The 26,587-nt window shown below is 34.6% G+C and overlaps 1 protein-coding gene across 1 annotated transcript in view; it reads left to right on the forward strand.

Annotated features, from left to right (window-relative positions):
• The window catches only part of PTPRQ (protein tyrosine phosphatase receptor type Q), a 204,133-nt gene that overhangs the window by 41,033 nt on the left and 136,513 nt on the right, over window positions 1–26,587 (forward strand). The window contains exons 15-18 of the mRNA XM_047867339.1: window positions 8,633–8,815; window positions 9,180–9,281; window positions 12,992–13,112; window positions 25,971–26,131. Of these exons, the coding sequence (XP_047723295.1) occupies window positions 8,633–8,815; window positions 9,180–9,281; window positions 12,992–13,112; window positions 25,971–26,131 (567 nt within the window). The remainder of the gene's footprint in view (window positions 1–8,632; window positions 8,816–9,179; window positions 9,282–12,991; window positions 13,113–25,970; window positions 26,132–26,587) is intronic.

A 26,587-nucleotide genomic window follows, 5' to 3' on the forward strand; every position in this document is an offset into this window, starting at 1 on the left:
ACAGGTCTAATAATAGGGCATAATGTTCAATGTCCACGCTTCTAATTTCTAACTCTCTGATCTGAGTTAGGATACTCTCGATGTCTTTGCATTCTTCATCTAGATGGAAATGGTGGACAATGAAGTCTACATTAGTGACTTTTTCTGTAGTATGTTTGCTACACCAGTTTTAGCTCTTTTTGCAAAAGAGGAAGCTAAAATTTTGAGCAGTCTCAACGTGTCATTTGAAGCAAGATGTATCAAGAACAACTGTCTATCTGTTACCAAGGCTTCCTATTCTTATTAAATAAATTCTTCCTCTACTGGTATTGTAAAAAAAAACAAGAACTCTCTTTTCAATATTGTTTCATGAGAAATTGAAGGATGTAGTTAGCAATATGTTAATGCTGCTGGGTAAAAGAAATAAATAATTTATTCACATGTTTCTCTTGATTGGGGAATCAGAGTTTACTAATGCCTAGAAGTAAAATACCCTTGTGTTCAAGCAGAAAAGCTCAATACGTTTGATCTCATGAGTGTTTGTGTATGTGTGTGTGTGTTAAGTATGTGCAGTTGACAAACAAATAAAATCAATTCATGCTTTTTCACAGAGTTCAATAATCACACAAAGAACTTTAAGTTCTCATACAAATTACCTTTTGAGGTTCTCTGTGTATTCTCTTTCCTTTTTAAGACATAACTTTATACTAAGCCTTTAACAAAATGCCTTGAATATGTCTGATTTGGGGTAATGACCACTAATGGGTAGTACCTTATATGTTGATCAAAATTTTGTATAGGACTCTATAATGGATAGCATTTAAAATTTTTTCTATATAATGTTAAAACTGTATATGCCAACAATTTTTAGGCACACTCAAGGTAACTTCCCACTTCTTCTTTTCAGATCATTGTGAACAAACTTGTTTCTTATTTTTATTTTTTAAATAGATTTAGCTTATTCCAACTGTTTGTAACAATTACTTTTTATTCATGAATTATCTATTTTACACAATACTTCTCCAATTGGACACACTGTGCTAGTTCGGAAAACTCTTAAGTGCATCATTACTCTCCCAAATCAGTAAGTCATCAAGTCTGTCTTCTTTATTTCCCCTGAACCCAGCACTGGTTATCCCCTAAGGATAAATGAATAAAAATGCAAAGGATATCAGCCTGGGGTCAGGGATGCATATTTATATTCTGACTACTGGTGATAGGCGTGCAAATCCAGAGGGACAATTTAGCAAATTCCAATGAGAATTTTTCAAAATCAAAAGTTATACTGAGTTATTAAGTTCAAGCATAGCATTACTAAATCCTTTTTTTCTTGCAATTAAAGAGCTATTCACTTCAATCTTACTTGTTTTGCTTAGCTTTGAATTTCTCCCTTGTTTTTAAATATGTTTTATGTCCAGTTGAACATATTTATTTATTCCCTGAACAGGTTTTTGTGGTTTCCATATCATATGCATTGTAGATGCAGCAGTGAGTAAGAGAAAATCCCTACTTTCTTGGAACTTAACATTCTAGAAGTTTCACAGTAAACAAATGCTATATATGACTTTGGTACCAGTGTATTCTAGGAAGAAAAGAAAATCAGGGAAAGAAGAGAGAATTAAGCAGGCTGATTAGTATTGATTAGTAAGCAGGCTATTTGAGGTAGAGGACTGAGGGAAGTCTTGTCTGAAGAAACTGTATTTGCCTGGAGACATTAACAATCTGTAGGAGTAAACTAGATGAGATTAAGGAAGAAAACTGCTTCAGAAGGAGAATAGCAATAGCCTGAAGTTCCTGAAGTAGAAAGATACCGTATGTGGTTGAGGAAGAGCAGAGCCTTTCTTTCTTTGGAGTAATCATAGTTATGCGGAGAGAATTAGCAGATGAGGAGAGAGAACCTGGCAAAGGTGGACTGTGCAGATTTTTGGGTGTCATTCTAAGAGGTTTGGAGTTTAATTGTAATGGGTAGCTATTGAAGAATTATGACAAGAACATGATATGATTTGCAGTTTTGGAAGATAATTCCTGACTATGTTGGATTTGGGAGTGAAGGAAAAAAATCACGCTTAATTACTAGGTGTTTGGTTGGAATATCTGGGTGAATGGTGGCGTTGCAGTATTACTTAGCACAATACCTGCGATTTGTTGTCTCATGGCTTCAAAGAATGAAGAGGTGGACACAAAATGAGCAGCCAGCAAAAGTTTATTAGAGTATAAGATTAGAAAGAAAGAATAGTATGGAAGCTGTCTTTACTGAGAGGGGACATTCGAAAGTGAATGTCCCCGACTATAGGCAAGGGTCCTTGTTTTATAAGGTTCTGGTCACCACCTTCCTGCCCCCACCCTTCCCCCTTGTACCTTCTCAGGCTCCACCCTTATTGGCTTGATAGTTCTAGGTGCTGGGTTGTCCATTCCTGATTGGCTCATTTCCATTGTATGAGGGGGGTAGTCTATGGCTATACCATTCCTTTAGGTCATAGATTTTTACGGTCTACTATTTATTTTTAGTCAGGTCTTTTATCAGATTCCTGAGAGAAACCTGAGGGGTAGTAGGTGGTGTCTGTTACATTCTTAAGAGGAACCTTATGCCCAAGGGGGTTTGCTGTGGTAAGGCATTCCCAGCATTGTTCCATTGTATGTGCTTTTCCCCACCCAGGGGCCTCAGGTCCTAATCTTTCCCTTTCTGCCTATTTTATCCTATCTTTCCCTATTATATTGGTACCATTTACTGAGACAGGGAAGCCTGGAGAAAAGGTCAGTTTGGAGGAAATTCAGTTTTGTTTTGACCATGTTTTAAATATCTGAGTACCTGTCATTAAGGCAATTGGATATGTAAGTTTGAAACTCACAGGAAGAATCCAGAGTTGAATATACAATTTGAATGAATTACCATATCTCTGGTATTCAAAGTCAAGGGATGAGATAAAGTCACATCAGAGGGAGTGTAGATAGAGATGGAAAGAAGACATACACCTATGTCCTATAGACTTGTCCTATACACCTATAGAATACACCTATACACCTATGTCCTATAGAATACACCTATACACCTATGTCCTATAGGTGTATACCTATACACCTATATAGGTGTATACACCTATACACCTATAGACTTTGGGAAGTCAGAGAGGATTTAGTCAAGGACTAAGCAGAAGTGAGCAGTGGTGAGATAAGAGGAAGAGCAGAGAAGATTGTGTAAGGCAAGTGAATAAATATTTCCAAGTAGAAGGAATTTATTTTTTAGGTCCAATTCTGCTCAGAGTGAAGAGGAGGGCACACAATTAATTAGTGGTGTGGCAATATGGAGATCACTGATGACTTCATGATAGTGGGTTTCATGGAAAAAATGGGGGAAAATGCCTAACTAAAGTGAGATTAGGACAGAATGATATATTAAAAGTGGAGAAAATGAGTAAAGGCAGATTTTGAGGAATTTTGATACGACGTACAGGCCAAAATGGAGAAATAGTTGAAAGGACAAAGAGAATCAATAGTCTTTTTCTTTTCTTTTGCTGTGATATAATGTGTGTGTTTTCACATATTTACAATATAGGAATAATTCAACACAGAGAGAAAAATCATTAACATGACAGAGGGGGAATAACTTCAGTTCTGAAGTCTCAGACTAGATAGAATAGAATCTACCACAGAAGTGGAGGGCCAGGCAAATATCCATTGACTGATGAATGGATAAAGAAGTGGTATATATACAATGGACTATTACTCAGCCATCAAAAATAATGAAATCTTGCCATTTGCAATGACATGGATGGAGCTAGAGAGTATTATGCTAAATGAAATAAGTCAGAGAAAGATAAATGCCATATGATTTTAGTCATATGTGGAATTAAAGAAACAAAACAAATGAACATGGGGCAGGGCAAACCAGGAAACAGACTTAATTATAGAGAACAAACTGAAGGTTACTGCAGGGGAGATGGGAGGGGGATGGTATAAATGGGTGTTGGGTATTAAGGAAGACACTGGGTGTTGTATGTAAGTGATGAATCGCTAAATTCTACTTCTGAAACTAATATTACACTGTATGTTAGCAAACTGGAATTTAAATAAAGAAGAAATGCAGGGCTGGGACTTTGAAGGGAGTTAAGTAGAGAAGGCAGTTAAAGGGAAATTGGTGGTAGGAAGATAATGTAGTTTTTTTCTGAGTGTTATTATTTTCTCAATGAAGTGAGAAGCAAGTTTATCAGCTTTGAATAAGAAGGGGAGTGATATTGGATGATGGTGGACAGAAAAGATGGTGAAAAACATACGTAACAGAAGGGGAGACTGAACTGACTAAAGGAAAATAGAGGCTGCTGGGCAGTGGAAAAGATTCATTTGAAATTTAAGGTTTAAATGTGAATAAGGCTTGTTAGCTGGAGTTTTGTTTTGTTCAGACATTTTCAGCTGTTCACTGCAGATCTGGAACTAGCAATGAAATTGGTTTAACCTGAATTGGAATTTTGCTGGAAAGCAAGATGGAAAAAGGAGTTGATGGAGATTGCTAGGGACTGGTTTTATTGGCAGGCAATGGATTCTGGCCCAAGTAAGTAGGGAGATGAGACATAAGGGAGATGATGAACCGTGAAGATTGGATGAGGGTTAAAGAATTTTTGGAGTGTCAATACAAAGAATTTTTGGAGTGCCAATACAATAAACTGTTGCCAAAGAAAGGAATACCGGTAATAACAAGATCTCAGGTATTGCCATAAAAGCTAGTGGTTAAAGTGGGGTGGAGGAAAAATTGGAATTATGGAGATAAGGAACACAGAGTCCAGAGAATTGGAAAAATCATTTACATTGATGTTGACATCTTTTAAGACTGGTAGAAAGTCAGTCCAGTCATCTAGGTGATAAATTTTTCTTCTTGTTTTTTTTTTTTAAGATTTCATTTTAATTCTACTTAGTTAACATTAAGTGTTATATTAGTTTCACATATGTACAATATGGTGATTCAACAATTCCATATATCACCTAGTGCTCATCATGACAGGTGCACTCCTTAATCCCCATCACCTATTTAACCCCTCCTCCTCCCCTCCTCCCCTCTTAGGTGATTAAAATTTTAAGATGTTTGAAGAAGTGGCATGGTATCACTAGATGACTGTCTTAAGGAGAGGTAGCACAAAAGTTCTTCAGGAAGAAGGAAGGAGAAATGATCTGGATATGGCAAAGATGGGCAATAAATACAGCTACTCAACTCCCAGGTTCTATGGTTATAGGGGTTGTAGGAGAAAAACAATGACTACCTGTTACCCAAGAGTGGTAGAATATAATGTTCTCAGAAGGTCCAAGATTTCTCTTATAGCCAGAAGGTTGAGAAAGCATTCAGAGTAGTTTTTGAGAATTTTTCTCAATGTAATGGGTTGGCTTGAGAAGGTAACTAGAAATTTTGAATGTATGCAAAAAGATTATATTGTGTAGAATTATATTGCTACATTAAACTATGTATTAAATTACAATTCTTCCCAAAGTTTTAGAAATATCAATATTCTTCCATCAGTTTTTCCTATTAAGTGTGCCTTAGATGAAATACACTTCATAACAGGTAACAACTGGGGACAAGTGGTTTTGCATCCACATTTTCAAGGCTTTTGAATTTTGTTTTTCTTCTTCATTAAATTTACTAGTAGCAACTTTAATATCTATTATATTTTGAGTGCCAATATATAGGTTCAATTATTTCTTTTGAAATGAATACTCTTTTTTAAAATTTATTTATTTTGAGAGAGAGAGAGAGAGAGAGAGAGAGAGAGAGAGAGAATGAGCTGGGGAGGGGCGGAGGGGGGGAACAGAGATCCAAAGTGGGTTTTGTACTGGCAGCAGATAGCCCAGTTCAGGACTCAAACCCACGACCATGAGATCATGGCCTGAGCCTAAGTATGACAGTTAACCAACCAAGCCACCCAAGCGCCCCTGAAAGGAAATATTCTTATAATAGGACTTTATAATGGCAATAATGTTTATGTCGTTAGTTTATATTGTTTAACCCCTCAAAGTAGTCATTACTGTTATTGTTCCCATGCAGGCAATTTTTAAACCATTATCTTTGCAACTGTGGTTTTTCATCTCCAGTAAATATTTTTCTGCCTAAAATGCATTGTTTATAACTTCATTCATTGAGGATTTTCTGGTTTTGATCGTCAGAATATGTTTTTATCTGCTCTTGTTAATTTTTCTGGGGATAGAATTCTCATTTTTCAGTTGAGGTCAATTGTCCGTCTAATTGTCATTCCTATGTAGATGATCTGTTTTGTTTTGTTTTGTTTTTTTCTGGTGCTGTTAAGATTGTTATTTGTACTTTTACAATGATGTGTCTAAATATGATTGTTTAAAAATATTTTCCTGCTTGGAGCTTATTGAGATTCCTTGACCTGAACTTTGATATCTTTCAACATTTTTCAGAATTTCAGCCATTACCCTTTGAAATATTTCTTCTTCCTCCTTCTTTCTGTTATCTATCTTAAACTCCTTCAGTATATGCTTCATGTCTCTTATCTGCTCTTTACATTTTCTGTATTTTTTTCCTCTGAGCTCCATTGTTGATAATTTTTCAATACTGTCATTCTTTTCACTAAATTTCTCTCCATCTCTATCTAATATGCTCTTTTATACATTAAAATAATTTTAATTTCAGTTATTTTGTTTTTCTATTGTAGAAGGCCTGTCTGGTTCTCTTTCAAATCTGTTTGGCTATATGCATCATTTATTATTATCTAAAGAATAATTCTTTGCTCATATTTTCAAATCTGTTTGATCTCTTGAAATACATTAGGCATTCATATATTTATTCTTTGGTAATTTCAATATCTGAAGTCTTTTGAAGTCTGTGTGTGTGTATGTGTGTGTGTGTGTGTGAGAGAGAGAGTGCATGAGAGAGAGTGAGAGAGACTGAGAGAGACAGGGTTTTTGTTTTTGTTTTTGTTTTTCTGTTTTCTTTGCTGTCTTTATTGGTGCCTGATTTGCTATCAGTCAGCACATTTTCCTTGAAATTTATCTGTGGTAAATTTATGTGGCCTGAGTTGAAGTTGAGTTCCTTCGGAGAGGATTTATGTTTGCTTCTGCTAGTTGCTTTTGAATAATAGCAACTCAGGATTACAGATTCATTTTCATTTAAATCCTGAAGTGAACGTTTTTTCAGGCTATCTAGGTAGCATGGATTTGAGCCACATAGACTCATAAGAATAGGCATGCACTTCCAAAACTGCATAATTTTTTTTTCTTTTTTGCATCTTTATCCAGAGAGCAGCGAGAAAAAAAATTCTCCTCTGTCCTCTTTTGCATGGTGGGTTTACTTCTCACTCCCCTTTCCGTGTGGGTGAACATACCATATTGCACAAGAACAGCAGCTACCACTCACACTGAATTCTGTGGTACTCTTCAGAAGAATTCAAGGTACCCCCTGGAATTGTCCACTAACATGGTTAAAGTTGCATTCTTTTGGCTTTCCAGCTTATTATGCAGGGATATCCCTTACTCTTCTGTTGGCCCAAGTCTTTCAGTTCTTTATCTGGCACTCCGCATAGCTGTTTTGCAAAAACTCAACCTCACCAGGATTGACCAGTACCCTTCAAGACAAAGCTGGCATTAGTACCAGCTTCCATTTCACAATACCTGTTTTTACTGTGTTTTTGTGTGTGTGTAATTTAATTTTTTTTTTTGCTTTTGTTTTTTGGCCACCACAGATTTCCAGTTTTGTTGTCAACTCTTCAATTCCTTTAAACAAAAGTTTGTTTTAATTTTATGAAGGGTTTTAATTGTTTTAATTAATATAGTCATTCAGTGTAGGGTATCTATTTCAATATTTACCAGAATCAGAATCCCACATGTAGTATTAGTATTTGAACATATGTGGAGAAACTTTTTGTGACCATTGAATTCAATACAATAAGAACATTAGTAGATACATCAAACTAGTATTTTATTTAACGATATCTTATATCCTTAGGAGACTGTTTTCCTGACAGATCATAATGTGCAACATTATACTGAGGAAGGATTCCTTGCCTTGTCATACGTTATATACAAAACTGATTATTAATGTTTTATATATTATTATTATTATTAATGAAAGGCAGAATTGACTTTTAGGTATTTTTAAATTCTTTTTCCATCTGTATGATCCTCAGCAATAGCTTAATACCATCTCAAATATATTAATAAAAATATCATCTATAAGCATTATTTTGTAGAATCATAGTATGAATTTCTTTTGAGATAAAATTTTTTCTATACAGTTTTAAGTGTATAAGTTATGTGTATCTTATTCCATTTAGGATGTTTATTACAATTACACTCTAGTGAATGTTCTTATAAACATATTCTAGTGTACTTGGATCAAAACTTCAGCAAAATGGGGTGCCTGGGTGGCTCAGTCTGTTGAGTGTCTGACTTCAGCTCAGGTCATGATCTCATGGTCTGTGATTTGAGCCCCACGTTGGGCTCTGTGCTGACAGCTCAGAGCCTGGAGCCTGCTTCAGATTCTGTGTCTCCCTCTCTCTCTGCCCCTCCCCCACTCATGCTCTGTCTCTCTCTGTCAAAAAATAAATAAACATTAAAAAAAATTTTAAAAACTTCAGCAAAATAGATTTTTTTAAGAATATATTTTTAGGATGGAATTATTTTATGCATTTATATTTTTGTTTTTTCCCAGTGCCCGATAGTGCACCAGAAAATGTTACCTACAAAAATATATCTTCTGGAGAGATTGAGCTATCATTCCTTCCCCCAAGTAGTCCTAATGGAATCATACAAAAATATACAATTTACATCAGGAGAAGTAGTGGAAATGAAGAAAGAGCTATAAATACAACCTCTTTGACCCAAAGCATTAAAGGTAAAAAGAATATTTAATGTTGTACATTTATATTTGTACTGACAATGTGGTTATAAAATATTAGCTTGCTTTTATATTATAAGTGGTAAGTAGGATTCATTTTGTACAGAGTATGACAATACTGGCTTTTTGGTTAAATAAACTAGGAGTTTATTACAGTCACATGAAAGAATACTCAAAGTCAATCCTTTGTGACCTTATCCTATACCATTTTGTCTTTGTAATAGGACTTACTATTTGAAAGAAGTACATTTTCATTTAATTTTTACTTTTGGAAGATTAAGAGTCATTTCATAGTTTCCTTCTTGCCTATTATTAAAGGATATTTTATAAGTCTTAACTTACCTATGTTATTTCTTTTTAGGACTGAAGAAATATACCCAGTACAAGATTGAGGTATCTGCTAGTACACTCAGGGGTGAAGGAGTTCGGAGCGCACCCATAAGTATACTGACTGAAGAGGATGGTAAATACAGTAGTGGATCCTGATATGTTTTGAATCCATCACATTTGAAAAAAAACATGTGCATAAAATGAAGATATAATGTGAAAATTCTCTTAGATTGGGGTATCAGTTATGTGCATGTCAGCATTATACAGAAATTTCACTGTCACAGAGTTAGCAAAGAAGTTAGCAAAGTCAGCTTTATGTTCAATAAAATCAGGTATAAAATGTTCTTCTTTGATGCTCAAGTCATCCGTGCTCTGTAAAAAATCAGTAATATTTTTTCATGGCAGTTTTTAAGGCTAAAATTTCAGTTTGAATGGTTTGAATATAAACTAATGTATGTTATGGCTGTGTTTTTCAACTTTAATGTTCATAAGAATAGACATTTACATCAGTCTTGTAGTAGACTCTGTTATGTCAACTTGCAACCTCCCCCCCCCTTTTTTTTACTGTATTAGGACTAGTTTGATAATGAGTTCAGGCCAATTTTTAGGTTTCTGTATGTAATTTTCCAAGATGCCATTCCTGAATGCTAATAGCCTTATTAAATATTGAATATTTAAACATATCTTTTCCTAAACCTGAATAAAATCAACTTTACTACTGAGACCAGTTTACACTGGTACCTCACCAAGTTCTAGGCATATATCATGCTAAGAAAATTACTTTTGAGGAATATATTTGGGATTTGGATTTGCATTTTATGTTTTATACATTGTATATATTTGACACTGTTATTTTTATTTTTATTTCTACAAAAGGAAGTCCTATTGCCATGAGAGTTGGGCCTGGGTGTATCATAAGTGTTTGCAGGATATCTTTATTCCCCCTCTCTTTCAAGTTTTTCCATCTTGAAGTTCAGTTGCATTCTGTGCATGTTTCTAGTCATACACCAGGACAATATGTGCATTGTATACGTCTAGCAGAAGGAAGACTTTTCTTGCATTGTTCTTATTTTATTCAAAGTAATAATCTTTGGAGCCTTCTTCTCCCAGTTGAGGTCCTTCCCTATTTTTCTCTCTATGAAATTATTTCATCAGTGTCCAAGTGGGCTGCTCTGATTTGTCCCAGGTTCTAAGTCCTCTCATGGGTTGGTCTTCCCTAGTCATTACCTCTTCTTACTATGCTTATTTCTCCATCAAAGTTCACCTGTCCAACTTTTAATTTTTGTCATAATTAAGTTCTTTGTGCTGAAATAAAATGAAAATTAACTAATAAAACATCCTTTCCAATGGGACAATTGTTAAAGGCTAGAACAGAGTGGGGGTTAGCTCTTTTTTTCCATCTTAGATAATGCCTAAGAAAGATGTACTAGATAATTTATTCAATGCCCTTCTGGACATAGTACCCACTTCCCCACCCCCTAATTTAATGAAATATTCCTGATGGTAAGAATTCGAGATCTTATATGAAGGAATCTAGACCAGTAGTGAACATATATTCCAAGAAGACAGAGCTTTTTACCACTTAAATCAATTGTTTCAAACTCTACAGTGCATCTGAATTACCTGGACTGTTAAAGTTACCATGGCAAATCACCATAGTGAACTTAGCATCTAAGTGTTTGGTAAAGTCATTGATATAATTACTAATGAATGGGGTGAAGAATAGGACCCCTTTATTGAAAAATTATGACAAATCAAGAATGGATAAAAGACTGAGATGCTTTGTATTTTGGGTATTAGGTGCTCGTTGTCCTCATGAAACTTGCAGCTCAGTGGCAGAGTTCTAAATTCAGTAAGTGTATAGACAGTTTTTATAACTTTAATATTTCCCCAAATTACTCCTCAGGACAATAAGAGGCATGTTAGTTACTGAGGTAGAAGAAGTGTAGATGAGGAAGTTAAGTCTAAGATGTGACCTGAGGGAAGACGAGAGTTAGGAAAGACCATACCAGGAGGAGAAAGAGTCTTATGCATACCCATCTCACCTATTCTCATATGCTTTGTTATGATGTATTGGACAGATTGCAAAAGATATCATTGCATTTATATATTCTAATTTTCCTCTTTCTTTAAAATAATTTTTTAATTTACTTTATGACTAAAAGTTTGTACCTCTTAATCCCCTTCCCCAATTTCATTTTTTTTAGATTGTGTTTCAGAATACAAATGCCAAAATGATTAAAACTCAGCTTGCTATAGTAGATATATAGTATTTTGTTTAGATAGACATGTTAATTATATTTAGTTAGCAATAAAATGTTTCACATAAAAAGGAAAATACCCAAGGATATACTGAAATTAAAAATAAAACACTTAGAATTATCTGATATTTGACATAATAGTCTTAAAGCATATTATAGAGTAGAAATACTTAGTTACAACAGATTATATTCTATCAGTGCTATTTTTGATTGAAATCCTTTTTTCCAACAATAAACAAAGGTTAAGTTTTACAAAGATGTTAGGGAAAATATCATAGGCTTTTGTTTTGACAAATGAAAGAGTTCTCAGAAGTAATTCATATCTTGGGAACTAGACATCTCCAAGTGATATACAGATTCTTGTGATAATCAATATTTGATAGCATTTTTATTGTAGTGCTAGTGAGAATAACAAATAAAAATATGAATACAGCTGTCACCATTATTCCTTAGAATTCATCTCATAAACCTTTTCTCTGCTCAGTAATTTTTTGTGTTGGAAAATTGTTGTTACTAAAATAGCAAAAGCATACATACACATTACACATGCATATGTACACATACAACTCTGGTTGAGATTATTCAGAAAATAAAAAAAGGATTTAAAATAATTCAGGTGGCATTTTCTTTAAATTGTTGGAAAAAGTGATCTGCACATGTGCTAATCTATAAATTAACATTGTTCAAAGATCTGAACAAATTCTTAAAACTTCTATCAGCTACCTATGAGTTTACTTTCCATATAACTATAACAATGATAAAAATTTTAGTAATGTATACCCTTCTATTGCAAAATTGTATATTAATGCTCTAAGACATTACTGTAGTGTTACACAGGAGCTGAGAAATGCCATTCTATATGTCTTATCTAATGTAGATATAAACTTAGCTAACTAGGTTGTAGTAATTTTTGTAGAGCTTATTTAGTGCAAAATGGCTCAGGTATTTAGATCCTTCTGCTATTCTGGTGGAATTAGAAGTAGACCCTAATCTGTCCATATTATTTATGTGCTGTGTTGCTTTTCTTTGTCACCATTCAATTTTGGAGACTCAGTGAACAGATTTTGATACTATTTTACAGTTTAGTGACAAACTGAAATTGAGGAATGTAGTTTTTATTTGTGAGGTCAGTCATTTTAACTGCTCTCCCAGTGTTATGCTTATCACTTTACCACTTCTTGAATGTGTGATTTTTTTCCACTTCTTTTTATTGTTTGAGGAATACTTTTACTACATATTATATTTATTCACCCCAGTAGTTTTATTTTTACTAGAGGATGATAATTTACCAAGATGTACTTGAACAGTAGGTGAATCACTGTGACATACCCCTTGTTCTTTTTTCTCATGAAATATTTTTTTCCATTGAATCACAGAAACAGATGTTCTAACACCACCATGCAAAATCTCTTTTTATCATCTCATTTTGAAAGTAAACAATTAGTCTCCCATGCTCGTGGGGAAAGGCACTGCACCTGATTCATTGACCAGAATGTTTATAGTGAAAATTGTGTGCATTGCTATTTTAGCCTTCTCTTATATATGTTTAATAAAATGTATTATCCTTACCCTAACTTTTCAGCTCCTGATTCTCCCCCTCAAGGCTTCTCTGTAAAACAGTTGTCTGGTGTCACGGTGAAGTTGTCATGGCAACCACCCCTGGAGCCAAATGGAATTATCCTCTATTACACAGTTTATGTCTGGTAAGAATTTTTTTCTTTTTTGGAAATAGTTCTGAGAACAAGTATTAATCTGTAACATAATAGGAATGTAGTTTTTTTATTTCAGAATGTGATGCTACATTAGGAACCTGATTATTAATAGGCTGGTTAATATGCTTTTTTTAAGAAACAAGTTTTTCCCATATTATGTAGAAGTCCAAGCCTAGTCAAATAATATAATTTTTGTACACAAAAAGTATATATTATGCATAATTATATCACACTTCTGCTCTTAAAAGCCACTGACTTATCAACTTATGTGAATACATGCATATAATTTTAAACTCAGTGTTTTACACAAAAACTCTCTATGTCACCGTCTTTTCAGGTTTCTTTGAGCAGATTAATTTCAACTAAAGTTTAACTAAAAGATATTTATTCACAAATCTGTCATTTAAGGTCCATTTTCCCATGAAATTTAAGTAGTGTATCTATTTTTTTTTCTGACCACCTTTACACTGATTGCCAATTTATTTGTCAGTTGTGAAAAAGATGAAATCCCATAGCACATCTCATGTCAATTAACAACATGGCTGTACTGCTTCATGAAAACTCAGTAGTGAGAAGCCCTCACTTTGATCTCTTGTAAGTCCTCTTAGAAAGATTTGCCAGTTATATATTTCCTAGTGGATTTTAAATATTTCAACTCAGAAAATACAATTTACACAATACTTTATAGAACATGGGCATGTCTTAACATTTATGTTCCTGACTCGAAAGTCTAGCACTGAGAGGTTCTGATATTTGAGGAAGGCTACTCTTCTCTTTCTTAAATTAAGATTTTTCTTTCCCTAATCGCTCTTTACACTCTTTGCATATTGCTCATTGGGGCAAAAACTTCCTGGGTTTTTGTTTTGGTTTTTTTTTTTCATTACCTGATTCCTAGTCCTTTTGCCTAGTGGTGGCAAAATTGAGAGTGACTTGAGAAATGTCAGTGAGAAAGAAGCAATGAAAAGAAGGTAAGCATTTTCCTCTGTGGCCCAGTTCATTTGTTTACCCATTTTTCATTACTTCATTCAACAAAATTGATAAAGTGCCTGTATACCAGTGAACAAGACACACATAAGACTCCTGCTTTCAAGGAGCTTACATTCTGAAGGGATAGCTGGGCTATATCCCATAAAGAAACAGATGAGGGAAAGTTGGGGGGAAAGAGGGCTACTTTTGATGAGATGCTTGGGGAAATCCTTTCTGAAAGAGTGATATGGAGTTAAAATCCTGATGACAAGAAAGAGCTGTTTGTCATGTAAAGATCTGCAAGCTAGAATTTTCCAAGAAGAAAGAACATCAGCCGCATAGACTCTGTGAAGGAACATAATTTGTCATTTTGAAAACCAGAGAGGTCAGTGTTGCTGAGGGGTAGATACACTAATACTGAGAAGTAAGGCAGACAAAGATCACAAGCCACAATAAGGATCTGATTTTTCATTTTAACTGTAATTAGAGTTACTGAAGAAATTTAAGCACTTTGGATACTTAAAGGAGAAAGAATTTTAGACGGAGGCGGTTAGCAAGGATACTGTAGGAGACTGTTCTGGTATTCTGGGCAATAGATGACACTGCCCATGGAGGAGAGAAGTGGGTAGTTTTCTTCTACATTTAGAAGGGAGGGTTGACAGACAGAACTTGGTGATACATTGGCTGTGGGGATAAAAAAGAGAGAGAGAGAGATTAATCAATGATGACTTTTAGATTTTTGAATCAAGGATGATGACTGAGATTTTTGACACCATTTTACCGAGGTAGATAAAAATGAAAGTGAAACAAACTAATAAAAGTGAGAATCAAGATGTTACTGGCTGGGGTTTCTGACCCACATTGTAGGGACAATCTCGTTCTTCTCTACAGTGATTGTGCTGTGTAAGTTCAGCTCCCCAGTGGTGCTATTTCTCTGCTCTTTCGAGGGTATCCCCTTTCTGTCTCACTTCCTAAGATGGATTCTAGGTGCGAAAGGGAAGCCTACTGAAAGTGGGGTCAGGGAATCTCAAGTCTGTGATATTATATGACTCATCTCACCTGGCTGTGTAGGAATTATGCTGCTGCCCACTTGCAGTCATAGTTTCTAGTTTCAAGGTTCTTATTTTCTGTTTTATCCTTGACCCAAACTCAGGATTCTTCTAGTGTCCTAGCTCTTTTAGCATGGTCTAAACCTTTAGGGAGCTAGATGCTCTTACCAATCTTCAGGGGGCAGGATTGCAAAAGTGACCACTACACCCTTCCCTAGCATTGGATGATCTACTAGAGGAGCTCTTAGATCTTGCTGATGGTGGCATGCTGAAGACAAAGAGTTCCTAAGAGGCTTGTCATGTTTCTCTTCATCCTGAGAAGGAGCAAGCCCTGCTTACTGTCATTCAAAGAGAGTTATTCATCGAGACATTAAGCCAGAGAACCTGCTCCTACAATCAGCTGGATTGTTTAAGACTGTAGAATTAGGGTGGTCAGTACATGCCACATTCTCCAAGGGAACCACACTGTGTAGTATCCTTGACTACCTGCTTCTGAAATGTTGGAAGGAAGAATGCGCAATGATAAGGTGGATCTCCAGAGCCTTGGAGTTCTTTGCTATGAATTTTTAGTTGGGATGCCTCCTTTTGAGGCAAGCACATACCAAGAGATCTACAATAGAATATTGCAGGTTGAATTCAAATCCCCTGACTTTGTACTAGAGGGAGCCAGGGACCTCATTTTAAGACAGTTGAAGTATATTCCTAGCCATAGGCTGACTCTAAAAATACTGCACACTCCCTGGTTCACAGCAAATTCACCAAAACCAGCAAATAGCCAAAAAAGCAAAGAATCAACTAGCAAGCAGTCTTAGGATTCTTGTAGGGAAAGAAATCCTTGAACCAGGGCTGCTGTATAATCTGTCAGGAACAGGTTACTGACATGTATTTTACTGTTGATTGCTTGCCTACAATCTAAAATGCTACTGAAATATATATATATATATATATATATATATATATATATATATGTGTGTGTGTGTGTGTGTGTGTGTGTGTCTGTGTATGTATATATATATATATATACATATATATACATACATATATATATATATATACATACATACACACACAGATACACACACACACACACACATACACATACATACATACACACTGGGAAGGCAGTACCTTAGCCTCTCCATTCACAAAGTTCTACTTCAAAAAATAATACACTCTAAAATCAAAGTAGCCATGAGAATCATGATAACCTCACTGGTTTCATAATCCAGAGGCAAGGTTTAACTGCAACTGCCCACAGCCTATTTTGAGGAAGGTGTCCTTGTGAAAAATGAACTTGGAGTCCAATTGTGGGAAAGTGGCCACTTTGCCCTGCCTTGGTCAGTTAAAGGGCCGTTGGGTGACCTTCCAAGTGCCTGAATGTGTATGTAACTTATTGGGCAGCCAAGCCTGATAAAGCTGTTGGAATGAATATGTGAATCTTTTTAAGTGCTAGAATAAAGATTTTTTTTGAAGATGTGTAAATTTAGTAAAACTTCAAAGATATTTAATAATTTGAAATCAGAGGAATAAATTCTTAATATATTAACTCTAGAAACCTAGAAGTTTCAGAAATTAGATTTCAAAGGCTATAGGAACAACTCCTTATAGAAGCTTTTAATGTTACATTTTTTTTTGTTGTTAAACTGGGACTTGGAATGCTTTTAGACACATGGGTTTGGATTCTGGCCCTGCCACTCAATTATCTGCGTGATTCTCTTAAAATACTGTATAAATGGTGGTATCATTATTAGCAAAGTTCCTATTTCAGGGGTTCACATTTTTCTCTTCTCAGTTTCCATTATTTTGGCTTTCTAGTAATTACCAAACTCTTTTGAAAGCAACATCTTTATTTAGGGGCACCTTGGTGGTTTAGTCGGTTAAGTGTTTGACTATTTCGGGTCTGGTCATGATCTCACAGTTTGTGAGTTCGAGCCCCATATCGAGCTCTGTGCTGACAGTGTGGAGCCTGCTTGGGATTCTCTTTCTCTCCCTCTCTCTATGCCCTTCCCTCCACTCATGCTCACTCTCTGCCCCCCCCCAAATAAATAAATAAACACTAAAAAAAAATAAAAACATCTTTGGATGTTTGCTATTTTCAGTATATCTACAAAATACAGACTGCCTATTTTATTTTATTATACTGAGTGACTTCTCTCTTTTACATGAATATTCTTTACAAAATAGCTCTACAAGGTGAAGGTTAATGTGCAGGCATTTTATAACCACTACTGTGTGAGTAACATTTGATTTGTAGATGCTGTGCTCAGAAATCTGCTTTAAAATGACATTTCCTTTTAAAGTCTGTTTTATGAAATAACTTTTATCATTTATCCAGATGGTAAAGTAGCATTTTTTCCCCTCAGTTACATTGATAAATTATGCTTATTTGTATTTAAGTGATAAACAATCTTTGCATTGCTAGAGCAACCACCATTAAATAAATGAATTCCTGTTAGAGCAGTTATCTTATTCTTTTAATACACTTTGGACTGAGGTGTAATATTGTAGCAAACTGATACAAAGTTTATTTATTTACTTTACATAGGCCTTCCTTCCCTTGCAATAGGGTTACATCCTGATAAACTCACCATAAATTGAAAATATCATGAAGTCAAAAATGCACTTAGTACACGTAACCTGCAGAACATCACAGCTCAGCCCAGCCCACCTTAAATGTGTTTAGAACACTTACATTGGCCTACAGTTGGGCATAATCATCTAACACAGGCCTACTTTCTAGTAAATGTTGAATATATCATGTAATTTCTTGAATACTTAATGGAAAAAGAATAGTGGTGTGGGTGCAGAATGGTTGTAAGTGCCTTGGTTGTTGATCCTTGTATTCATGTAGCTGACGAGGAACTGTGGCTTGCTGTCTCTGCCCAGCAGCATGAAAGAGGATCATACTGCCTATGGCTGGCCTGAGAAAAGGTCAAGATTTAAAATTTCAAGTACACTTTCTGCTGAATGTGTATTGCTCTTAACCTATCACAAAATGGAAAACATCCTAAATGGAAATGTTATAAGTTGGGAACCATCTGTAGTTGAGTTCAGCCTGGATTTGTTTAGTAATTTTTCTTCCATATAGTTAGTAAAATTTAACAATAGTTTTCTTTTTTTGTTTATAAAGCTTCTAAGTGAATGCCTTATCAGGTATAGCTAAAAGACTGGAGTGAAAGTAATGCTGTAAATTCTAGCTTATACACAAATCTTGGCTTTTAAATGTTTTTCATTTTCTTAGTAGTAATTCTGAGAAGTAATTCTGAGTCAGTCAGCCTGACAAATGTTTATTAAACTCTGTGGGGAGATAAAAATACATCTATAATTTTAAAATGATTGTAGACTAATTGGAGATAAAATATGTGTATGAAATAATTCTAAAAATACTTTCTAAATAATATATTAGGAGGTCACAACAATTCTAATGCAGCGTTTTGTTAGATGTTATTGGTTGAATAATTTCCCCCATATCATTAAAACTTACCTTTGGAAATAGCCTTCTATATGCTAAAAGTTTGCTAAGTTCTGTTTTTTCCTGTTTTCTAAAATATTTTTACCCTACTTAAATGACCTGCTTGAGAATACAAGAGGGATCAATAATCAGAATGGGAAGGTTGTAAAGATAGGTTGATAAACAAGGAGATCATCTCAGTGGAAAAGTACAGTAGTCTCCCCTTACCTGTGGTTTTGCTTTCTGCAATGTCACTTATCCACAGTCAACTGTGGCCTGGAAGTAGATGATCTTCCTGACAGATCATGAGGTCAGTAATAGCCTAATGGTGTAACACAATGCCTACATCATTCACTTCACTTCATCCCATCCCGTAGGTGTTTTATCATCTCACATCATCACAAAAATAAGGGTGAGTACAGTACAATTAGATATTTTAAGAGAGAAGCCACATTCACATAACTTTATTATACTATAAAGTTAATAAATTAATAAATTTTGAATAGAATTCTGCCAGCATTTCAAAATTAATAGATACCTAATGAAACTTCAGATTCCTTTGTTTCTTACAGATATCAGGATAGTTTACCATATTGCCCATGATGAAAATCAGCTGGAGTGGAATAGAAGGTGTCTTTAGATGGAGTGTTTGCTTGGCAATTTACCACAGTTCCCACCACACCCTATTTCAAATCCAATCTTCTTAGTCATTGATTTTGCTTGTGTGGATTTTGCTTGTGTGGGAGTTCTTACACCCTCAGTTTAGGGGTCTTTTAATCACTCTTGTGATATGTACACATCTGGGAGAAATTGTGATTTGCTTGCATTAGAGATTTGGGGAACGAAACATCTTGGAGAGCTAGACAAAAGGGCTCAAAAGGGATAGTGTAGGAGTTAGCATTTTGGGACAAATGTTTTTGGTTTTTTACTTATTTATTTTTCATAACAATACCATAAGGGGAGTATTATCCCCATTTTGTAGGTACAGAAACTGACTTTTGAGGTAAAAGGTTACTTAAATTTACAGAGCTAGAAGATGACAATCAGAATTCATACGTAGGTCTGTCTTATTCCCAAATCATGCTTTTCTCAAATCACTAGGAATAAGTGTTATAATTGGCATTTGTTCTAAATACTCAGCTGTGTACTTACAGGATTAGGGAAATCTTAGTTTGGTAAAAATACTTGTGATAAACACTTATGGGGTTATAAAAAATTAAGCTTAGTGCATTAACTCATATGGGTAATTTCTACCAAAAAAATCACTATCTTCTTATTGGTGTGCATTAGTTGATGAACTATATTCATTGTGATAAAATAAGTATATTGTTTCATGTGTAAACCATTTGGATTACTGATCTCTGCAGTTTAAGTAGTATATGGACAAAGTAGAGCTTGTTCAAGAAGTGATGCAGATGGTGGAAATACTCAGGATCAAGGCATGTGAGAAATTGCTAGAAGAATGGGACAAGGTATTAGTTAAGACTCTTGGTTTCAAGTGACTAAACTCAACCTAAATTAGCTTAGGCAAAAATGAAAATTTATTGACACATAGCTGAAAAGTCCAGGGTGTAACTGGATGTAAGAGCTCAAATAATTTCACTAGATATGGTTAATGGTAAGAAGCTTGTGTGGACAAGAGCAAGATCACCCTGTATCTTGAATATGTCTATTTATGGAGAGAATATGTATTTCAATATTGAAAGAGATTTTAAAGTTATATTTTAACCACGTACCCAAAGATCATACTGCTGGAGAAAATACTCCAAGGACTTTCCACGCCTCTTAGAATAAAATCCAAATTTCTTATTATGGCCTGAGGAATTGCATCCACTCTCAAGGAATGAGATCTTTCTCCTTCAGCTCAAGCACAATCCCTCCTCCTATCTTCTGGACCTTAATTCCTTGTGTCTTCTCCAAGATCGTGGCTTATAAATAGTTCTGCAGCTTCAACCTCATTCTCTTTAATGGCTTTTTCCTTTTATCTTATAAATGTGTCTTTTCTGCTAAAGGCAAACAAGACAAAATCAAAGCAAATCAATCAGCGAACCAAATGACAATGAGAACAACAGCAACAACAAATAAATACCCTACTTTGACTCTGACTTTCTCTGAAACTCTGGAAAAGCTTTAGCATCATAGAATATGATGCTTTGCTAGCTTGGGGTTATTTAACACATAATTTCTAATCTGTTGGTACTACTCAGCTATGCAGAAGTACTGTTCTAGAGTAAGGTGCAGCACAGAAGAGTGGTTTCCTTATAGTGAGAAAATTAGTGAAAATCATTTGTTTGTATGAGGAAGAGAATATTTGAGAGAGTCAAGTAAGTGGATGTTGAAATTATTTTTGTAAGTGTTATTTAATGAGTGAAATGATTAATCTAGAATATTTAGATGATGGCAGATTATAACTTTGAATATAAATACATAGGAATGAACAAGGATGTGTCATCAGGTTAGATTACCCACATGGAACAAAATATCAAATGATGAAGATTAGAATTAAGACCCTGACCTTTCAGAGGGTCTCAAATCTTGTGTAGAAAACCTTTTATGTTCACACTTAGGGAAACGGGGGAATTGGTTTCAGTCTTCCCAGGTGGTTTGGTATTCAAGATTCCTTCTTAGCAGTTGCTGCTTAGTGTGATCTTGATGTGATAAGAGATGAGTAAAGAAAGTGCTAAACGAGACCAGAGAAACTGCTTTTATACTCTAGAATTTCCTTCATGCCCTAGATGTCACAATGTGGTCTGTCTTTTGATAAAAAAAATCATAAATTACTTAGGAAATAACTTCATTTTAAAGACCCTATTAATCCCATCCCAAGACATTTTCTTGTTACCAGTGAGTGTACACAGAAAAACTGTATCCTACATTTATTCAGTTGTTTCAAGGTCATTCAAATAATTTCGATTTCTCAAATTCAAGAAAGCTTTTAAAATGTTCTAAGAAGTTTCTTTTTTCAAATTTTATTTTATTTCTAGTGTAGATAGCATACATTGTTTTTAGTTTCAGTTGCACAACATAGTGATTCAACAATTCTATACATGATTCAGTGCTCATCATGATAAGTGTACTCTTAATCCCCTTCACTTTTTTTTTTTTTTTTTACTTATATCTCCACTTGCCTTCCCTCCGGTGACCATCAATTTATTGTCTATAGTTATGAGTCTGGGGTTTTCTGGTTTTGGTTTTGGGTTTTTTGGGGGGTTATCATTTTTTCAAGCTTTAAAAAAATTCTAGCTAGAAAAATGTTCTAATAAATTTCTAGTATTAAATCAGTAAAATGAATGCACTGAGAACTCCCCTCAAGTTTTTTCCTCAGTTTGAAAATTGACCCTGGCTAGGAGGTTTGCCTGATGTTGAAAGTTATCTATTTTAGAGTATAAGTATTGTTGACATTTATATTCCTTCCATTTATACACAGTTTATAACTTTGAATATGTAAGATTTAGACCTATGTTGTCAGGGAGGCTTCCTTTCTTTTCCCCCCACCTCACTCAACTCCCTATTCTTCTCTCAAACCTTACAAACTCGCTTTCTGGTCAACAATTTCCTGCACCTTTGGGAGATATGTTGTATTCCCCTTTTCTAGATGTTACCAATAATCAAATTTTACTGGCTTAATTTTTTTGTTCATCTCTTTTTCTTTGCTGTTAGCCACTGGTGGGGCAGGGTGGAGGTGGCGTTGTCATTGTCATTAAAGGGATCCCATTTTTATTAATGAAAGGTTTTATAATTATTTACTATTTTGTCTGTTTTGAGGATAGGGTCTGAATCTTACTCATATTTGTGTCTAACATAGTTCCTGCATAAAGTAGATACTCAATAAATTTTGTTGGATATTGATGGCATACATATCATCTCTAAATTGAGAGGGGCTAGGAAGGTATCTCTGCTTCTTTGCTTGGAGCACTATCTAAAAGGACAGTGCCTTTCTAGGGGCACCTGGGTGGCTCAGTTGGTTGAGCGTCCAACTTTGGCTCAGGTCATAATATTGCAGTTCGTGAGTTTGAGCCCAGCATCAGGGTCTGTGCTGACACCTCAGAGCCTGAAGCCTGCTTCGGATTCTGTGTCCCCCCCCCCCCCTTAGCCCCTCTTCTGCTCACACTCTTTCTCTCTCAAAACTAAATAAATATTAAAAACTTTTGTAAAAAGAATAGTGCCTTTCTACTCTAATATTTATTCTCCATTTAAGACACTACAATAAAATATAGAAAAGAAAGTGCATACGTTATGCAAAAAAGGGCCACAAATGACCAATATACATATAAAAGATATTCTGTCTCACAAATGGTTAGGGATTTGCAGATTAAAAATATTTTTTGAGTCAAGTTTGCAGTAATTAAGATTAATATCCAGACTAGTAATGAGAGTTTGCCAAAGGTGTGCTCTCACACATTGTTGTGGTTCTAAATTATAATAATTTATAATTTGGAACAGAAACAACTTTTAGAACAGTAATCATTAAAATTAAAAAAAATCAACCCATTTGATGTAATAATTACACCACTGGGAATTTAACCTACAGAAATCCAAGGACCATTATGAAAAGATATTTGTATAAGAATGATTGCTGTGTCACAGTTAGTAACTAAAAGAGGGGTGGGAAGCAACCTAAGTGTTAATTTTACAGCAGAATGGCTGAATAACTATGATACATCCAAATTAGGCAATTACAAAAAAATAATGATGTAGATCATTGTCATCACATAAGTAAAGCAAAACAAGGTCAAGATATAGAAGAACATACACTTTTATAAATGGAAATAAAACACTCTAATGGAACATATAATATCCCTATTATAGTATTTCAAAGTAATACGGACAAAACAGATCTTTAAACTACACCAGTTAAAACCAAAAGATTATAGCAGTGTCAAATGTAGGCCTTCTCATGCATGGAGGGAGTGACTCATCAGAGCTGCAGGGTTGCTTACAGAGATGGCTGTTCTCTGTTCTCTGAAGATTTATGCGTCTTTCCTTCAATCTGGCAACTGCATAAGAGCAAGGAAGAGGGAGTCAGATCCTTAGAGACAGCAATACCTCTCTCTCTTTCCCCTTCCTAGTTCTCAGTTATGTAGCAAACTATCTCTTATCTAAGTTATGTTATGAACTTGGATCAGAAATGAAATTTCAATTGACATTTATTTATGCTCAGATTTTTTTTTACCTTAGTCGTTAAAATAGCGACAATCCTAGACTACAAAAGAAGAACAAGCCCCAAACAGACAAGAACATTATCAGTATCTGAAAATTTTATTAGTACTATTTTGTCTTGAGGTAAACCAGGGTAGGTGAAGAAACTATATCTGTACATGCAGAGGTGGATTATTGACTTTGTTATTCAGACAGTTTACAAAGACTATCTTCTTACTGAAATACCTGGGTATGTGAGACAAAATTTGCTTTTGATCTGCCTTTTCCAGGTAATTGCCTTGATTCTAAATTATCTATGGAATGTAATCAGGGTTTTTCTTATTGTAGGCAGACACTTATCTGCAGTCAGGGCAAGAAGGTAGTGATGCAAGGCAGCAGATAGCATTGAAAAATATGCTTGAAAAGGAATTTTAAAAATAGATATGGTGCAATTAGATCACTTTAGGTAATTTCACAGTTTTAGAGATCTGAATTGGATTAACCATATTGCAGTGTTCTAATGACCTGTGACCAATGACAGGGGTAAGGAATTGGGTAAAGTTTCTATGACAAAGCGTCTTTCTCTGAGACTAACAGCCACAGCCTTAAGTTCTAAAAGCCCCCTCCTGGGTCTCAGTGAAGTCTCTACTGCTTCTGAGAGAAGCTATCTGAAGAAACTGTTTCAAATTGCTGAATAGCCTTGCTAATCCTGCTGGTCTACAATCACAGATTCTGAATTCATATTTTTCTCACTATGGTAAGCTTTCTGACTACTTTTCAGATAACCATACTTATATTTGGAGTGAATTGACACTTTTGTAATCGTTAAACCATGGCTGAAATGTATGTGTCTTTGTGGATACCCTTAGTTCACTTATAATCTATTATTCCTCTTAATGATTCAAGAATTCCAATATTTCAATGGCAAAGAAAGAGCATCTTATATTCAGAGGAAATACCCATTTACTTCTTGGGTGCCATGTGATACTAAAGAAGGAAAAAATAGGATTGCATGAGATTCATATACTTTTGCTGTAATGTTGATCATATTTCCTTAAATTCTTTCACAATTAACTTTATTGGTCTTAAAATCTAATTTTTTTTAAATGCAGTTTTCAGTACCACTATGTACATATTCATTCTTTAATTTAGATTCTAACCTATACATAATTCAAAACTATAGAAACTATACGAGCGTGACTGAAATAAAATAATTGCAGTATCATATTACTTAGCAACATTTTGTCATTTAGCCTTTTTTCCCTCCTTGAGATTTTAGTATTTACTTGAAGAATTTTTTTTTTAATTTTTTTTAATGTTTACTTATTTTTGAGAGAGACAGAGACAGAATGTGAGTGGGTTAGGGGCAGAGAGAGAGGGAGACACAGAATCTGAAGCAGGCTCCAGGCTCTGAGCTGTCAGCCCAGAGCCTGACGTGGGGCTCGAACTCATGAGCTGTGAGATCATGACCTGAGCCAAAGTCGGACACTCAACCAACTGAGCCACGCAGGCGACCTGAAGAGATTTTAATAATCAACATTTTTTTTGTGTTTTCTGGAATGACATTTTAAATACTTTTCAGATTTTAATTGGATGAGAGATGTGAGCTCTACCTTTTCCTTTTCTGTATGTTATACATAGATTATTTTCAATTTGTTTCCAGTTACTACATAATTTCATACATAATACATAATTAATTTAGAAATTAATAAAGGGTAATTAATTACTATAATAAGTAAAGAATAACACACAGGTTTGCTATTTTATATACTACTACTTAGATATTTACTATTTGAATTTCTCTGAGGTAAATATTACTTTTGTACGATGTATGAAAAATGAATTTGTTTGACAAAGGGTATATATAAGATGTCACCAACACTTAAAAAGAACATATATTTGAACAAGTAAAACATGGGTATGAAAAGGAATGCTGTAATTAGTTGTACCACACAGTATTCCTAGAGATCTATTAAAATCAGTCCAAGTAACTTCTAATATGAACAACTTATTAACACTTGATTGAATTACTCAGTATACTTGAAAACCAAAAAAATTATTTATTGAATTATTCTTAATTTCACACTTTTTAGCATTTCAGGATAAGCGGTGTCTTTATCCTATTAGTCTGGATTAATACATTTGTGTGCATTAATGTTGCTTATTTTTAATATACTTGTGCTCAAAATGTGTATGTAATGTTTAATTTAATAGTCAATTATAAAGATTTTTTTTTTCTCACAGGGATAGGTCATCATTAAAAACTATTAATGTAACTGAAACATCATTAGAGTTTTCAGATTTGGACTATAATGTTGAATATAGTGCTTATGTAACAGCTAGCACAAGGTTTGGTGATGGGAAAATGAGAAGCAGTATCATTAACTTTCGAACACCCGAGGGAGGTGAGTTCTTTTGGATGTAGGCCAAGTAAAAAAATATCCTACGCAAAAAAAAAAAAAAAAGTATTAAATATCAAAATGTATTACTAAGCCTAATATCTGTCATCATGTTGGAAGCGAAATTGCTTTTTGGTCAATTCCTAGCTGTGTGATGCTGGGAAAATAATTTCTCTGTGCCTCAGTTTCCTATCTATATTATGGAAACAATACATTACCTACTTAACAGGGTCCTTATGAGGATTAAATGAGCTTATATTTGTAAATACACTGGGTATAGAACTTGACACTTAGTATTTTATGTATTCGTTAAACAAAATAACATGCATGAAGTCATCTCACTGTCTTTGTTCTCTATTATTCGATTTCAAGATTCTAAGTTAAATAAGAATTTCATATTATGTGTTTTATATTGGAAACTTGTTACAAGGTTGTTTTCCAATACAGGGCAGTGGCATGTTT

The sequence above is a fragment of the Prionailurus viverrinus genome, chromosome B4, assembly GCF_022837055.1.
Source record: "Prionailurus viverrinus isolate Anna chromosome B4, UM_Priviv_1.0, whole genome shotgun sequence".
Lineage (NCBI taxonomy): Eukaryota > Metazoa > Chordata > Mammalia > Carnivora > Felidae > Prionailurus > Prionailurus viverrinus.